This window comes from Arvicanthis niloticus, chromosome 24, assembly GCF_011762505.2.
Source record: "Arvicanthis niloticus isolate mArvNil1 chromosome 24, mArvNil1.pat.X, whole genome shotgun sequence".
Classification (NCBI taxonomy): domain Eukaryota; kingdom Metazoa; phylum Chordata; class Mammalia; order Rodentia; family Muridae; genus Arvicanthis; species Arvicanthis niloticus.
Genome location: NC_133432.1, coordinates 14675003 through 14693849, shown reverse-complemented (window position 1 = coordinate 14693849; position 18847 = coordinate 14675003). Strand labels below are relative to the sequence as shown.

The window sequence follows — 18847 nt, the reverse complement described above, 5'->3', positions numbered from 1 at the left end:
CTGCTCCTGAGATTTTGAGTTGCTGGAGATCAAGGTGGCCTTGTGTTAACCAGTGTTCTGTTTCCCAAGCCTAGCAGAACACCTGGTACATGACCATGTTGTTGGTTTTTTTTTTTTTTTTTTTAAATGGGTGTAAGGGACAACAATTTGGGTAAGTAAAGGTATTTGCTGTTAAGCTTGATATTCCTGAGTCAACGTCCGGGCCCCACATGGTGGAAGGAGTGAAATGATTCCTGCGTGTTGTCCTCTGACCTTTAATTTCAAGCTGTGGCATTGCACATGTACACATATACAATATAAACACATAAATAAAATTTAAAACAATGAGTGCGAGGGTTAAGTGTGGAACCTTTAATTCCAGCATTTTCAAGGCAGGTGGCCTCTGTGTAAATGAGGCCAACCCAGTTTATATAGTGACTAAAAAAGGGTTGGTGTATAAAATGAAGGCTCTGAAAGAATAAACCGGCCCCACAGAGTGGAGAACAGGGTAAAGACTTTACTGTCAGTGTATGTTATAAATTGGCATTTCTGGGGTAACAACACCACTGCCTTCATTATTAAGATTCATCTTCAGACATCTTCAGCAGAGGAGCCTGGTTGTTAGACTGGCTGTGATCCACCCACCTCATCATCACAGTAAGGCTGCCCTTTTTGTAACCGTTGTTTAATTGTCCTCCAGGGGGATACAAATTAGACCCCATCCAGGAGAACTCAGGAAAACAGCAAAGTTTTGGGGGGCTCACTGAACAAGACAGTGTGCTATATGTCGTAACTATCACCTCCCTGACACATGGCACAGTCCACCCAGCCCCTCTGCAGTTCTGTCTTGCGCCATCCTGGATTTTCAAGTCTGCACATGCATCACGCTCCTTCCAGAGCCTCGGGGACCTTGCACATGCTGTTACTATACCTGGAATTCTCTTCCTGTTTGCCTGGTTGAGTGTCTGCTTACCTTGCAGCCCTTGGTTTACATGCTGTTTCTCTAGGGAAGCTTCCCTGATTCCTCCACCCTGACCTATGTCTCAGTATCTCAACATTCTATTTCATAACACCAGTCTTCCACGTGATTACTTAAGGTCTATGTTTCCTATTAGAATGCAAGCAGGACTTACCCAGATATCTCCCATGGCCTCTAAAGCTTCATGGTGTGCTCACTATGAATTTGTATGTGTGAGGTACCAGGGATTGAATCCAGGGCCTTGTGCATGCTGGGAAAGCAGTCTAACCATGAGCTCTATCCCCAGCCCTCTCTACTTTGTTTTGAAATCAGGTCTCACTAGAGTTGCTTGAGTTGGAACTGAACTCCCTCTGTACCCTAAGCTTGCCATCTTTGTGCCTGGCCTCCCCAGTAGATGGGGTTACAGGTCCTTTCTGTGTTTTAAGCATTACCTGGCTGAGAACCCACAGGCCCTCCTTAACAAGGCTGATTAATGTGTGCTGTCACTTGATAGACATTTTGGAAGGCCACCCCATTTTAGCCCTGATGCATGTGTCATCTTGGTTGATTTTATTCTCTCTGTTCTTCAGAATGTGGGGGTTACTGATTAGAATCATTCTCCTAGAGGCTTAAGTGGCTGGCCTTCCTGCTATGTGTGGAACCAAAACCACACCAACTGTCTTAAGGGAAAGAAAACTACAGGCATTACTCTAGCAAGAGGCTTACATACAAACCAGGGACATAGAAGAAACTATGGGTCACTGTTCAGAGTGTGACAAGGCTTCCATGACAGGGCTTTCACCCTTGGGCTCATACCACAGTCTCAGTTCTAAACATTCCCTTGGCACTTTCTGGGTAAAACCGTTTTAAGTGTTTATGTATAATTTTGATTCAGAATTCTTTTGGAGGGAGTGTTTCTATTTCTGCCTAAAAGGTCTGTTCACAAGTTCCCAAAATACCCTGTATGGGTCTTTTCCAATGCTGAGATCATTTCTGGCAGGAGAATTATAATTCAGTTGCCTCCTAATATGTTGGTCTTATGGATGACAATGACAAAATGCAAATCCTAAAGGCTAGCTTATCTTGCAACTCTTTGCAACACACATGAGAAATTGCTCCAATATAAAAATAACATGTTGAGACAGAGAAGATGATCATGTTAAATTTCTCTGAATTTCATGTTAATTCATAATAATCTTGTTGGGTCAGAGGAGGTTTGTAAAGCTGGATATGGTAACATATAGGTGATAGAATCCTGTCATCCCAGCACTGGAGAAGCTGAGGCAGGGGGACCACAAGTTTGAGCCAGTCTAGAATATATGGGTGCTATAGATATTTCAAGCCTATGAAATAAAATTATACTTAGCTATAAAATAGTGTATTTCAAATCCTGTTCTACCATACATTTTCCCATGGAGCATCTAGTTGGTGTTCCCTGTTAGCAGACAAGTGGAGATGCAGCCATGAGCCTATCATACAGAGCAGGAAAGGCTTACTATCTGGATCCTCAGTTTGGAACCTGGCCTCTCCAAGGGCATTCTGGTCTTCCCACTTGGTGAGCGCTAGTTCAGAATCAGTTCTACATTCTTAGTCTGGCTCAGCACAACCAGTCTAAAGAGAAACCAAGTATTTATAGAGGGTGCCAGCCTCACCCAGTTTCTTTTCAGTACCTTCATTACAAAGGTGAGCTCAAGAGCCTTCCCCCATGAAAAGCATCTGGGAAGAAACCCTGAAGCCTCTAACAAAGGGGCATTGACCCAGTACAATACAACCTTCATCTGCAGTGCTTAAGAGACATTCACTTGCCAGGCTGCATTTAAAGTTCCTCTTAGCCTGGTGGTGGTGGTGTACGCCTTTGATCCCAGTACTCATCAGGAGACAGAAGCAAGCAGATCCTGTGAGTTTCAGGCCAGCCTGGTCTACAGAGCTAGTTCCAGGACAGCTAGGGCTACACAGAGAAACCCTGTCTGGAAAAGCCAAAAAGATTGATTACATACATACATACATACATACATACATACATACCCACCCACCCCTGGTTTTAGTCCTGTATAGTAAAAGGAAACCAAATAAAATATTTTTTATTATTAAAAATATTTTTATTAAATGAAGTTGGTCAATTCTGGTATAAAGGACAGAGGCAAATAGTATAATCTTCTTTTTAAAAAATTAAATTACAAGTAAAATAGAATTTTTAGACTTCAATATTTTCTTTAAAATCCATACAAACTTGATCTTCCAGCAAGCACTGTCCTGTGTAAGTGAACCGTCTACTACAGAGCCAGGCAAGGTACAGCTGTCGCCTGAGGACAGGCGGGCCTTAACTGCTAGCACCTAAGGTAATAGTGTCCTGTTACAAACTTTACACCATCTTATCTCATGTCCATCACTACAACAAAGTCCAACACTAAAACCAGAAGAGAAGAAAAGAACACACACAAGAAGCTGACTCTTGGGAAATTACAGTTATAACGTGGATACACACAGACTTTAAGGAGGCTGATAGCTGAAGAGGGTTTACACATGGTGTCAGATACTCCCAGGATGCTGTTAAAAGGTTCCTGCATCTTGACAGTTTGGTTTTTGTCTTTTCCTTTTAGCGTATTTCCAAACAAGTGTGTAGAGTAAGGCCTCATTTTTTAGGCATGAAAATTATTTTTTACACAAAAAAAAATGGTTCATCAAAAATAAAACATCGATGCTTTAAGAAGTACACTTGAGTGTCTCCTCACCTTCGCATCAGTGGCTGCTTATGTGGGGTCACAGCCCTCTTATCGTCAGGTAACTGTATGGCATCCACTTCTGCCTTCCAAAGAGAATCCTGTTTCTGGGAGAAAACATAAACAGTCAACAAAATGGAAATAAGTCAGCACTGGATGTGCTGAGGGCTCCTGGTCCAAGACCCTGACTACAGATCTGGTTTCCCATCACTAAGGATGAGAGCAGGGGCAGGAGGGGAGCAGGCTGGGGCAGCTCACATGTCTTGCCCTCCTACTGGAAAGGCTCTGGTGCTGAACAGGAGACACCCATAGCACCTGCCATGGAATTCATTACTTGGAAGGTCTGACAAAACCAAACAATACAAGAAAGTGCTTCCTGGACGACAGACTCATAAAACTCAAAGTCACACAAGACTCTTTCTAGACAGACATACAGAAGCAATGCTCAGATATAAATTTAGATGCCATTTGAAAAATTATATTTTCTGGGTCACGGTCTCACTTATGCAGTCCAGGCTCACCTCCGACTCCTCATCTTTTTGCCTTCGTCTCCCAAGTTCCCAACTGCTAGAATTACTTTTTGAAGCAGGATCTTACTCGGTTGATCAAACTTGTGATTCTCCTGCATCTGTCTTTCCATAGGAATTATACACTGTGCCAGATGACCCAAATAAGATTTTGGGGGGGGGGGGAGGGTCAAGACAGGATTTCTCTGTGTAGCTCTGACTGTCCTGGAACTCACTCTGTAGACGAGGCTGGCCTAGAACTTAAGAGATCCGCCTGCCTCTGCCTCCTGAGTGTAGAAATTAAGGGATTACGCCACCACTGCCCAGCTAAGATGCCAATTTTCAAAACTGGATGGATACACCAACTTCCTTAGATTTAAAATTATCAGTAAGGAGAACATTTTTTTTTAAATTTATATTTCCCTTACAAGTAATTGGCATTCTACTCAGGTTAATTATAGTAAAAGGCAAAAGAGAAAGAATTACTGGGTCGGATAGATGTGTGGCCTTGACTCTACATTATTGACATTCCTAGTTACTTATTAATATCAATTGTGATACAGGGTGAGACAAGCAAAGGTGACCTACGCATGACCACAGGGAATGTCCAAGTTGACTTTGTCTCTTTCAATGACTGACAAAGGTGGTTTTTTCATCTGGCTCTTCTGAGACTTCTAATTTCTAGAAAAAAAAAAAAAAAAAAAAAAACTCCAAAATTAGTATCCAAGTTAGAGAAATTAAAATATACTTTAGACAACTAAACACAAATATCTTTCAAAGACCTTAGTGGGAACTGGAGAGATGGTTTAGAATAGAAGCACTTGCTGAGCAAGCCAGACAACCTGAATTTGATACCTGGAACTTTGGAAGGAGAGAACCAACTGCCTGACCAACCATACAGATGCCAAAGCACAAATACACACCCACAAAGAGATACACACACACACACAGAGACACACACACTACTAAAAACCCTGAAATACAATACAATGTTCTTGGGAACATCTCACTGTGTTCTGTTTGCAGCTGGGCTAGCCTAATTCAGATTCTCCTACCTCAGTTTCCATGTATCTGGACTGTAGGTACTCAGCACTCTGCCTGGATTACAAAGTCTTTTTGTTGTCATTCTTTCTCAACTTATTTGTATGTGTGTGTGTGTGTGTGTGTGTGTGTGTGTGTAAACACACAACATGGCATGTGTTTGTTGGTCAGAGGACAACTCTTGGGAGTTGGTTCTCTTCTGTCACTAGTGGGATCCAGGGATAGGGACAGAACTTAGGTTGTCTCTCTTGCTGGTAAGAGCCTTTACTAGCTGAACCATCTCACCAGTCCATCATTTTGTTGTCATTTTAGAAGTTTTTTTTAAATGACACTTAATTATTTGTGTGTATATACGTGGCATGGGACTCAACTCAGAATGTCAGTTTAGGCAGCAAGAGTCTACCCAGACCCACACAGCCAGCTTAATAGCTCTTTTTTTTCCCTCTCTCCCTCTCCCTCCCCACCTCTTCTTTCTTTACTTATTGTCTTTTTGAGATAGGATTTCTCTATGTAGCTCTTGCTGTCCTAGAACTCACTATGTAGGCAAGGCCTGAACTCTAATGCACAGAGATCTTCCTGCTTCTGCCTCCAGAGCACTGGATTAGAGGTGTGCACCATCACTTCCAGCTTAATATTTATTTTATTATTTGCTTGCATGTTTGTTTTGAGGAGGGTCTTGATATACAGCCTTGGCTGGCCTGGAACCTGCTATGAAGACAAGACTATACAGATATGGTATAGAATACATGCACACAAAACACTCATACACATAAAATAACAATAAATATATCTTTCTGAAAATACAAGTGGGGCCAGACAATGATGGTACATGACTTTAATCCCAGAAGTCAAGAGGCAGAGGCAAGCAGATCTCTGTAAATTCAAGGCCAGATTGAACTACACAGCTAGTTCTAGGACAGCCAGGGCTACACAGAGAAACCCTGTCTCAAAGGGGAAAAAAACCACAAGTGTGGCTGGGCTTGTAATCTCAGAGCTGGAGAGGCACAGAGAAGTGGATCACTGACCAGCAGACTAGCCTACTTGGTGGGATCAGAGATATGTGTGTGGCCCCTTACCTGACCACTGTTTTCTTTTTTTCTTTTCTTTTCTCTTCTCCTTCTCTTCTCTTCCTCCTCTCTCTCTCTCCCTTTCCTCTCCTCTCCTCTCCCCTCCCCCCTCTTCCCCCTCCCCCCTCCCCCCCTCCCCCCCCCCTCTCTCTTTCTTTCTTTTGAGACAGTCTCTCACCAAATAGCCCAGACTGGTCTTGAACTCATGATTCTCTCACCTTGGCCTCCCGAGTTTTGGGATTACAGGCACAAATCTCATTCATACATAAAATGTCTAGTCCTGTGCATTACTCACAGCACCAGGCTCCATTTAGGGCTGAGATGCCCCCATTCTCATTTGCAACAAGGGGCTGCCTGAGTGTGGCCAGCAGGACTGCAATTTATTCCCCTGCCTTTTTTTCTGGTCAAGTTTTAAATTATTGGGGTTCTGCTGTAGTTGTTGTTGTTAACAGTTAATATATTTACACTTATATATTTACACTTATAAAAGACCAAATAATATTTAAAACAATATTTAAATATTTAAATATTTAAATATTTATAATATTTAAAACAACAACAAAGAAAAACAAACTCGGCCAGTGAGATGTCTTTAGCAGTTAAAAGTTCAGAAGCCTTGCTGTTTCCTGCAGGAGGACGAATCTCTGGAGCTCCCCAGGGTAGCAGAAGAGCATCTCTTCCACAAAAGGCTCTGAATTTCTACTGCCCTTCAGCTCCCAATGATGACACCTCAGAGAGGCAGACAGGATACTCAAAACTTTACCCTCCTTCCTTGTTGCAAAAACAAGAATATTTTCATAAAATCATTTGCTTTTCCTGTTTTTAGCTTTAACATGTTCAAAGGCACAGGGGAAGGAGTGTATGAAGCTTGTTGCCAGGTACATTTCTGCTGTTTAAATTTTGTTTCCAACATCTCCAGAATCAGCTAATCCATCTGCAAATACATTCTCTCTGGAGCCAGTGTTGTTTGTTTGTGTGTTTGTTTGTTTTCCAATTAACTGGTTTTCTGATTCTGTGGAATGGTGATCAAATGATTTAATCCCCTTCCCTCATTGATAAAGTGAAGAGTTGGGATCATAGACTTCTGGGTCTTTCCCACTCAAAAATTCTCTCAACCTAAGTTTTTCCCAGCCTCACAAAGCTTCAGCATAGATGTGAGATCCATTCCCCTGCGCTTCCCTCTCAATTCCACTCATGGTCGTTACCAAGGAGCCTCTGTAGCAGGTGATCAACTACTGTGGACCACGATGGAAACTGATGGAGATACACAGACATGCAACTCACACCACAGAGACAAAATGAGGGCACTCACATAAACCCAACGCCCTCTTCTGGCCTCTTTCAGCACTGTTCAGACATAACATAGGCTGGCACAACACATAAAAATACTCCTTCAAACAATACAAGTATGACCAGGCAGTGGTTGCACACACTTCTAATTGCAGTACTCAGGAGGCAAAGGCAGGCAGAGAGCTCTGAGATCCAGGCTAGCCTGGTCTACAGAGAGTTCCAGAATAGTCAGGGCTACACAGAGAAACCCTGTCTCTAAAACAACAACAACAACATCACAAGTGTGTTAGAATTGGCTTGTAATCTCAGAGCTGTGGAGGCAGAGAGAGGCAGATCACTAACCAGCTACACTGGTCTACTTGGTGAGTTCCAGTAAGAGACCTCATCTCAAAAACTGGTGGGTGGTACCTGAGGACACCACCCAACACTGTCTCTGACGCCCACCAGCACGTTTGCATACAGGCTTTGCACTCCCACATGCACACAGTCATACAATGAGATGTCAATTGGCAACTAAGAACACAGGACCAATGTCCAAACAACACAAATGAGTCTCAAAGTATCAAGGAAAAAGGTGAAGAGTACACACAGGCTCTAGGAGACCCATGTTGGTTCTGAGGACCAATATGGAAAAAATAAAATATATATACTGTATGACTGCATTTCCACAAAGCTCTGCAACAGGCATAACTAGTCTGCAGTGATAAAATCACAGCAGAGGCACTCACTGCAAAGGGTGCTCAGAGAACTCCCTTTGACGCAGGCTCTCTTCTCAGTGAACACTGCATGGGTTCACATGCTCGACAACACTTACTGAAGCAGCATGAGTTTGACTACTCTTTCATTAAAACAGCAGGGAAGACACTGAAGACATCTCATGTGTGTGCGTGTGCGTGTGTGTGGTGTGTACTTACCTGTGCAGGTATGAAAGCCCATACATGTGAGTAAAGGCAGAGGACATGGGTGTCTGGCTCTCACTCTGCCATATACTCCTTTGAGACTGAGTCCCTCATGGAATCTAGAGCTAGGCTGGCAGCCAACAAGCCTCAGGATCCTCCTGTCTCTGACTCCATAGTATTAGAGTTCAGAGCATACACCCACATTTGGCTTTTTTAATGTGGATGCCAGGGATTTGAACTCAGGTCCTCACACTTATACAAGCACTCTTTGTACTGGGCCATCTTCCCAGCCCCACATTAAAATAACTCTTAATGACATTTTTCACTTCATTGCATGTCAATTATATTTCATTAAAATTTGATATTTTTGTTTTGGAGATTCTTAGGGGTTGGGGGATTTCTTACTCACAGAGATGGAATCCAGTGCCATGCATATGTCCAAATGCAATATACTATTGAGCTATACCCCCAGAAACATTAATTATAATAGGAAAGCAATAAAGGGGGTGGTGAGATGGCTCAAGAGGTGCAGAAGCTTGCTGCCAAGCCTGATGACCTGAGTTCAATCACCAGAACCTATATGGCAGAAGGGAAGACCCACCTCTTGCAACTGTCCTCTGGCCTCCATACATGTATGCATCCACATACACACAATCAATACATTTTTTATTTGGAATATTCTTGTAAACTTTTCATTATTATCATTTGGAGTTTTGGTCAACAAAATCAGTCTAATTTAAATGGCTTTCAAATATCTTTAATTACACAGACAGCATGTCCAAAGACTGTACCTTAAGTCTAAAATGGGACGTGTAAGCCATGAGCTCTTACTTCACAATGAGGGACTGCCTGTCAAGTCTAGTGTTCTGTACATTGTTTAGATAATAGGCAATAAAATCTATATAGCAGTTTATATAACTACTGTTGAAATCTTACTATGGTCAGAAGAAATAGCCAAAATCAATGTGTAAAATTCTGAAAAAATGACAGCTTTCAGCCTAGAGAGATAGCTTAGTAGATGAATCTAGTCAACTGCCTACATCTAAACATCAGTGTAAGGGAATTATAGAGAAAAAAAGAAAGTGCCATAAATATGGCGAGGGAAGAGTTTTCTACCCAGAAGACAGTTCTGTCCCAGCTTCAAAGCAACAAAAAAAAATGTTAAAGAATGAAATGGGAGTTGGGAGTGGCACACACCTTTGGTTCCAGTACCTGGAGGCAGAGGCACGTGGATCTGTGAGCGTAAGGCCAGTGGGATCTACATTGAGAGCTTCAGGATAGCCAGGGTTATATAGACAGACCATGTCTAACAAACAAACATCAAAAAGGAAGGAGAGAGAGAGAGATGCCAAACATATTGGCATATGCCTTTAATCTCAGCATTAAGGAGGCAGAGGCGGGCAGATCTCAATGAGTTAGAAGCACAGGACAGCCTGGTCTCCATACTAATTCCAGGCTAGCCAGGGTTAAGGATAAAATCATGTCACAAACAAACACACAAAAATAAACAAATGTAAAATTTAAAGTATATAGAGGAGGAAAATAAAATTTAAAAGAGCAAGTGTTTGGTGGCTGTCAGAGATGAACAACTGCATTTTTTTCTACTTTTAAGTGTTCTTAAAATCTTATGTACACTTTAAATTTGAAACTTTGGAGCCCTACATGGTAGTGCACACTTTTAACCCCAGCACTCAGGAGGCACAAGGATCTTTGCAAGTTTAAGGCCAGCCTGATCTATATAGTTCAGGACAGCCAGGGTTATATACAGAGACCCTGTCTCAAAACAAAACATAAATACATTTGAAGCTTTGTGTGTTTTAAAACATCTCCAAGGATGTGGGTGGAGAGTAAGGCACTTGCCACTTAAGGCCCTAGGTTCCATTTACAGTCGCAGAAAACAGCAAATTAAGTGTCTGCCCTCAGATATTCCACAAATGAGAAAGAAACAACCTGGAACAGTGGCCATTTTTGGTTTAGTCTCTCTAGACCATTTCAGACTCCTGAGCACTGTGCCTCTCTTCTTGAAACCTTCATTCTATCAGAATGCCACCTCCCATATTCAGACCTTATTGCTGTAGGGCTCAAGAAAAGGGACTCCAGGCTGGGGACATAAAACAGTCAGCAAGTTCTGCCATGCAAGCATGAGGACCTGAGCTTGATCCCCAGCATCCACAGAGACAGACAGACCTGTCTCAGACAATAAGGCAGACAGCTCCTGAGCAACACTGAGGTTGTCTTCTGGCCTAGAAACCACACACACACACACACACACACACACACACACACACACCCCTCCCTGCACATACACCTATACCTACACAATGTTTTTAAGAGAAAGAAAAGGGAACGCACACTTCTGTTGAGATTCTCACAGCTGATGGGTAGCAGCGTGCTCAGCTCCAGATCTGTGACCATCTGCCGAGACTCAGCCAGCAGGCGCTGGAGCTTACTTGTAGGAGAAAAGTCATCCTGAAAAAACAAAGCAGGTCACAAGTGTGAGGGACATTTCTAAGTGTTTTGCACAATCACAACTTACAGACACAGGCATTAACTGTCAACAGAGACATCGGTATTATTAAATACACGTAATTCCTTTCATTCCTTACAACTTACTCAATGAAATAATGCAACATTAACAGAACCTACTATGGCTAATTATAAGAAAAGATTCTTAGACATTGTTTGGCATTCCTACAAACTTCAAGCCAGATGGGTATGGTGGCACACACCTTTAATTCCAGCACTCAGTAGGCAGAAGCAGGCAGATCTGAGTTCAAGACTAGCCTAGTCTACCTAATGAGTTGTAGGCCAGCCAGGACTACATAGTGACACCTTGTCTTTTTTTTTTTTTTTTTTTTTTTTTTTAAAGTCAAGACATAATTAGCGGGTCAAAGCAACTGTAAAACAGAACCTTGACATTAAAGGTACATGGGCTTTTAGAATATGCAGAGATGCTTTTTTTTAAATGTGTAGCCCAGGCTGGCCTTGAACTCATAATCTTCCTGCCTCTGCCTTCTTCAGCAAATACTACTGGCATGTGCCACCACAACCAGCAAAAGAGTTAATTCTTAAGCAGAAAATGGTAAGAGTCTGTACTCTTCCCAACACAGGCGTTCTAGGAAGGAACCAAACTCTGGCTGTCAAGCTTGGTGGCAAGCGCCTTTACCCTCTCTCTGAGCAGTCTCGATGGCCTCTAACCTAAACACAGGACACCTGTTTACTCTGTGTGTGGAGACAGTGCTCCATGGCAGGAGGTCAGAGAAAACGTTGCAAAGTCAGTTTTCTATGTGTACCCAGTGGATTCAGATGATTGGATTTGGTTCATCAGGCCTGCTGTTACTGCCTTTACCCCAAACCAAAACACCCTACAATCAAATAAATAAATGTAAAAGGAGGTAGTCTCTCACCAGCTCAGTTTTGGTTTCTTAAGACTGATATTTTACTCTGTAGCCCAGGCTGGCCTAGAACTCACAATGACCCTGCCTCTGTCTCGAGTGTGAGGATTACAGGTGTATATTATAACTTCTGTCTTGTTTCCTTTCCTTTCCTTTTTACCAGGTATGTGCATGGGGAAAAGGAAAACATTTTGAAAAACTGTTTGATCAAAGCTTATTGTTCTCGCCTATTATTAAAATGATCTTCTTTTCTTTTTTTACTGTGTAGTCCAAGCTGGCCTCACACTCACAGAGATCTGCCTGCTCTGTCTCTGTCTTCCCAGTGCTGAGATTAAAGGTAAACCTAGCTAGTTTTTTTCCTTTAATCTTTAGAAAAAGGAGGAAAATGTAGGTGTGGTGGCTCATCTCTGTAATTCAAGCACTGCAGAGGGAGACTCTGTTAGAAAAAGAAAAAGAGGAAGATGAGGAAGAAATGGATGCTGAAGACCTGGGAGTGGTGCACACCTATAATCCCAGCATTTGGGCAACGAAGAATTCAAGACTGTCCTTAACTACATGGTTGGCCATCCTGGGCTCCATGAGACCTTGTCTTAAAAACAAACAAACAAACAAACAAAAAACCCTAAACACACACACAAAACAGAAAAGAAGGTGAAAAATTTATAAAACATTCTTTAATTATAGAAAGTGCCACAGAGCACATGGCATAGTTCTTGAATCCTGAATCTCCAAGATGCTGAAAGAGAACACAATGCATATGCGTATTCACACATACACTTGCACGCACACGTGCACATGACAGGACAGAGAACACAATGCATATGCGTATTCACACATACACTTGCACGCACACGTGCACATGACAGGACAGAGAACACAATGCATATGCGTATTCACACATACACTTGCACGCACACGTGCACATGACAGGACAGAGAACACAATGCATATGCACACATACACTTGCACGCACACGTGCACATGACAGGACAGAGAACACAATGCATATGCACACATACACTTGCACGCACACGTGCACATGATAGGAGAGTGGAAGGAAAGCTATGTCCTGTGATCTACCACCAGGCCTCATCTTGCCCATAATCGTCAGCAGAATGAAGCCTTCAATTCTGAAGGACTCATAAGGTGAGGGTGAGGGTGAGGGTGAGGGTGAGGGTGAGTCCACCAACAATGGAGGACTCATAGGTAAGCGGGTTTCTTCTATGGTAGAACTCCAGTGCTGAACACTGTTATGTCTGCAGCCACGTCTAAGGTCACCAGTCCATGGCCTTTGACTCTCTGGAGACTGCTGTTACCAGAGTATGTATGTGTAAAGGAAGGCATGGCTAAGGACAAGCAACTGAGTAGGATTTGCTGTCAATTCTTTTTGTATTGCTGTTGGTTTCAAGTTGAAAAAAAATCAATACAACAATTTTTGAGAGAAAAACAATATTGTTTAATAAGAATCTCAAGGGCTAGCAAGATGCCCTAGTTCAGTCTTTGGGACCCACAGTGGAGAAATAAAACCAATACTAGAAAGCTAGCCGCCGACATCCCATCCCCGTGAATGCTGTGGTACACACCTGCACTCACACATGCACATCACACACATACAGACAATAATAATAAACATTTAAGAAAAGAAAAATAAGCCAGACAGTGGTGGTGTGCACCTTTAACTCCAGCACTTGGGAGGGAGGCAGAGAGGCAGAAGCAGGTGGATCTGAGTATAAGGCCAGTCTACAGAGTGAGTTCCAGAAAACTGTTGTCTCTGGAAAAGAATGAGAGAGGGGGGAGCAAAGGACAGAAGGAAGGGAGGGAGGGAGGGAGGGAGGGAGGAAGAAGAAAATAACCTAAAAGGGGACAAGAAGACAATGGGGAAAGGATAGGAGTAAAGTGCGGGGGGAGCACATGGCATGCGTGTGTGCGTGCGTGTGCGTGTGTGTGTGTGTGTAAAATTGTAAAAGAATAAACATTTAAGTAACCTTAAAGGTCTATGAGTTAAAACAAACTTAGTGCCAGATGTGGTGGCACACATCTTTAGTCCTAATAACAGGATGCAGAGGTAGAGGGATCTCTGAGTTTGAGTAAGTTCCAGGACAACCAGGACTATCTACAGAGATCTTATATCAAAAAACCAAAATTTTAAAAAAGCGAAAAACAAAAAACAAACTGCATTTAGATGATGTTATGTGTATGAGTATTTTGCCTGCATGAGTGTGCACATGTGTGCCTGATGCCCATTGTGAAACTAGAGATGTGTGTAAGCCACCAAACCTGAGTCCTGTCCAAGAGCAGCAAGCACTACCTGGCGAACCATCTCTCCAGTACATGAGATGGAGGCCTTCGACTTTATAAAGATCTAGCAATGATGAATGCTACAAAGAATAAAAGCATGTTACGGAGAAACTTTGCTTAAATAAATTGAGAACTTTCATGCAAAACATAAACCTTTTCACTGGATGAGGGTCTTTTGTCAGGAAGGGCCTCTAACTCATCTTCTCTTTCAGCAGACTTTAAGGAACCCAAACATTGGGAAGGCTGGAAGCCAATGAGCTCACTGTAGAAAATAAGACCAGAGAGAGAGTGTCACACATGCCACTCACACACTGAGAAAGTGTGTTAAGAGGACAAAGAATTGACAAGGCCTTGCTATGTGGTCCAGGCCTCAAACTTGTTAAGGCTCCCATGCTGGACTAGAGCTCACACTCCTCCACCACAGCCTCTGGAGGGCTGGCTAACGAGCATATATTACCATCACTAGCTTAAATATGTTTTGAAACGAGGACGCCAAGGCTGGAATAATGTACATCTGGATAGAGTATTATATATCAACACATATTTTCCAAGTAAGAATTAAAATTAGTAGTTTAGGGTAACTGTAAGAATAAGGAATTTCCCTCCTTCAAAAAAGTACAGAGGTAGGGCTGAATGAATGGCACACTGATTAAGGGCATGTGTTTTTCTTACAGAGGACTCAAGTTCATTCCTAGCACCCACGTGGTTGTTCAACTCCAGCTTCCAGAGATCTGACACCCTCTTCTGACCTTACAGGCAATTATACATCTATGTGTGTGTGCATGAGTGCACACATGCACGAGCACACACACAAAGCAGTTAAATAAAAAAAAAAAAAGCTAACTTAAAAATATCCTTAAACCTTTAGCTGGGTAGTGGTGACACACGCCTTTAATCCCAGCACTGAGGAGGCAGAGGCAAACGGTTATCTGAGTTTGAGTCCAGCCTAGTCTAAAGAGCAAGTTCCAGAACAGCCAGGACCACACAAAGAAACCCTGTCTGGAAGTGGGGCGTGGGGTTGTGGGGAGTAAAACAAATAAAAACCTTTAAAAAAGCCAGCATGCTGAGCACACCTTTAATCCTAGAAGTCAGCAGAGACAAATGGATCTCTGTGTGTTCAAGGTGAGCCAGATCTATAATGTGAGACTCTTTCAAAAAAAAAAAAAATCAATAAATGAAAAAAGAAATCAATAAACGAAACTTTAAAAGTACAGAAGCCACCAAGATGGCTCAATGGGTAAAACTTCTTGCCACCAAGCCAAGGGACTAGAATTCAATCTCTAGGACCCACAGGGTAGAAGAAGAGAATCAGCTCCCACAAGTTGTCCTCTGACCTACACACACACACACACACACACACACATATAAATAAATGAGTGAAATCTGCTTTGGCTTTGGTTTTAAGTGCAGAGGCTAGGGTGCAAGCTCACTAGTAAGGCACTTGATTAGCATTCTCAGCTCTGGGTTCAAACCCTGAAATAAAAAACAACAACTAAGTTTTAGTGAAAAAGTAAAGAATGTTCTAGGGACAGGACCCCATAGAAGGCAGGGCAGGTACTTGTGTTTAGCTGCGAGGCGATAGGCTCCAGCTTCTGAAACTGGCAAATGCCCCTGCCTTGGTAAAACTGGAGCAGCACCTGAGTGGCTGACCACTTCCCTGCAGGCACCTGTGAGTCCCCCTCACAAACAGACCTTGCTTGTTAAGTGGGCTGGGGCACAAATCAGAACATGTACTTAGATAATAAAGTGGGTTCACAGGTTCTTGTAACTTGAGATAAACAGGAAAATACCACAATCTTTTCTACTTATCATGAACTTGTGTTTGAGGCTCAGCTGGAAGAACAAGTTGACATTTAAACTGTAGAAGTTAGTGAGGTCTTAGAAGCCTTGAAGAAAAACCCAGAACGCAAGCTTGAATTTATTTGTACATCACACACAAAAGCCTCTTAAAACTACCCAATGCAGGCTTTCCCCTTATAAATACAGAATATTTGAGAGCTGGAGAGATGGCTCAGCAGTTAAGAGCGCTGACTGTTCTTCCAGAGGTCCTGAGTTCAATTCCGAACAACCACATGATGGCTCACAACCATTTGTAATGGGATCTGATAACCTCTTCTGGTGTGTCTGAAGAGACAACAGTGTGCTCACATACATACATACATACATACATACATACATACATACATATTGGGGAGGGCACACAAGGCTGTAGCTCTCAGTGGTTGAACCCTGGCCCAGCATGAACAAAGCCTATGTTTCAACTCCCAGCAGCACACAAACACACAGAAGATCTTGAAGATCTAGGTACAGACAGCTATTTCCTGATACTTTCAGCTTTCCAAAGATTTTAAAAAATCAAGTAACTTAATGACATTTAGTATGGCAAGCAATTTTTAAATTATGCACTTAGCAGAATATCTATATGGTTCTTAATGACCCAAGCTTTTTAAAAGGTTCAAAGAATACCCTACATAATGTAAGTACTAAAAATTTTAATCATAAAGTCCTGTGAAAGTCAATGCAGTGACTAAAATAAGGCTCTCAATATAGAAACTTCATTCTTTCTGTGCAATGAAGAGCTATGCTTTACTTAAAAATAGCAGGCATTATTACAGTGCCACTCAGCCACAAGACTCACCAACTGTAACAATAAGACAAGCTTGAATAATTTAGCATATACTAATTGTCTTAGGAAAAAAAGAAGCCAGTTACTTTTATCAGCTTGTTAAACACAAATTTTCTGTCTTTCACATCATATTTAGAAACTAAGAAAGCCTGGGCAATAAAAAATTGAAAACTATGACTTGGGTCTGTACTGCAGTCTGGGCCTCAAAGGGTCAGCCTGTCAATTGGAAAGCATCCTGGAGGAATGCTCCAGAACAGCATTCCACTCTGCAGCGTGACCTACTTGCTTGTTTTCTAATAAAACATCTTTGCCCAGCTCATAACTGGTTCTGCTTTTAAGCAAAACTTCTGCCTTAGAAGCTGCCCTCAGTGCGAACTCTCCACTGGAGCCTATAATGTCTCCTTGCACAAAGACCCCAGTGTCTATGCCCTGAGGAAAAGAGCAAAAGGTCTGTCTGAAGTAAGACGTAGTTGCCAGTGCTTTCTTGCTAGCCACAGCATGAGTGGCCACTGCAGCCTTTCGGCCCCTGCTGCCGTGTATGCACCCCTGTTTACAGATGTGAACATCACTAACCTTGCTGAGGAATATTTTATTGCGCTGACACTTCTTGAACAGGTACACAAGGTTTTGTGGCGAACAATCCTTTGCCCTTTGGAAGGCTTGAAAATATTCATCCACTCTGTATCGGTCATATGTCCTGGGGCTTCAATGATGATGTTACTTGGGTGGCAGCACTTGGACTCAGACAGGTCACTGTCACCTATACAGACTTCATTTTGGGTGCAGTATGAGACTTCAGATGTTTCTGTTGGGTCGTGGCAGTCCCCGTCCAACTTGTCTGGCTGTTTTGAGCAGTTGGAGAGGCCCAGGTAGACGTTGATGTCATGCCACTGCTTCTCATCAGACAGCGAGGCGGAGGTTTCTGAGAGCTGCTTCTCCTCCATCGGAAGCTCCACTCCAGTGCATTTTGGTGATTTTGCATGAATCTTGCACAGTGTAACTTTGTTTTCCGGTTCAGTCTGGATTTTTCCACCCAGAGACCAAGACTTTTGTTTCTCCAGTAAGTCTTTGGTAAATAGAGATGAAAGACCAGTTACACTTTTTTCCCCGAACGCAGTATTAACCTGCAGCTTCTTCTCTCTGCATGCATCACAAGAGCTCTTGTCTGACCTATTGTGCTGAGCCAACGTGACCTCAAACTTTTGATCCTTAACCAATGACTTCTGATTTCTCTCTCTTTTAATATCGATTTTTGGGTAGTTATTGTCAAGGTCTGATAAACACATGTCTCTGCTACAGTGGCATTACAAAAAAATAGGAGTTATAAGATAGACTTGATACTACCATCTACTAGTATTCCCTCCCCAAACCTCATAGTAGACCTAAATCCCAATAAAGCCCATTAGTCTGACTTTCGGAGCCCAATTCCAGCCCCACCTCCTATAGGAAGCCTTTCTGAACACCAAGCCTACATGCCCCTCCCCTTCCATCCCTCACTCATTGGGTTTACCATCAAAACAACAGCAAAAAAGTCAAGACTACCACACAAATACAACTAGACCTTTTGCTATGCCTTCCTCTAAGGTGTTCCTATCAAAGATTCTATCAATTTGATTTAAGACAGGTTCTCACATTGTAGCCTAGTCTGGTCTAGAAATGGTGATCTTTCTGAGTACGAGGAATACAGGTATACACACCATGCCTGGTTTGTATTCACCAATTCTGAGCCATTAGAAAGCACAGCTCAACAGCTCTTTCTTTCTATGATGGCATGAACCACTTTTCTGTTTTTTTTTTTTTTTGTACTTTATACATTTATTGATACATATACACACATATATATATAGTGTGTGTGTGTGGGAGAGAGAGAGAGAGAGAGAGAGAGAGAGAGAGAGAGAGAGAGAGAGCATATAGAAGTCAGAGGACAATTTATGACAGTTGCTTCTCTCCTCCTACCCTGTGAGGTCTAGGAATTGAACTAAGGCCTCCAGGCTTGTGGTAAGTGCCACTAACTCTAGAGCCATCTCACCAGGCAGGCTTGGACCATTTCTAGGGAACAACCTTAACT

At 42.5% G+C, this 18847-nt stretch overlaps 1 protein-coding gene across 7 annotated transcripts in view; it reads right to left on the bottom strand.

Annotated features, from left to right (window-relative positions):
- Positions 1–3012: 3012 nt before the first annotated feature.
- Ccdc62 (coiled-coil domain containing 62) overlaps positions 3013–18847 on the bottom strand; it is a 36514-nt gene continuing 20679 nt past the window's right edge. For 6 of the 7 annotated variants that reach the window (XM_076922862.1, XM_076922865.1, XM_076922864.1 and 3 more), the window contains 5 exons: positions 17353–18072; positions 14307–14415; positions 10813–10929; positions 4752–4844; positions 3013–3764 (listed from right to left, as the gene is read on the bottom strand). In XM_076922862.1, coding sequence (XP_076778977.1) covers positions 4791–4844; positions 10813–10929; positions 14307–14415; positions 17353–18072 — 1000 coding nt within the window. In that variant the 3' untranslated portion in view covers positions 3013–3764; positions 4752–4790. The remainder of the gene's footprint in view (positions 3765–4751; positions 4845–10812; positions 10930–14306; positions 14416–17352; positions 18073–18847) is intronic. The other variant, XM_076922861.1, reaches the window with a different exon arrangement.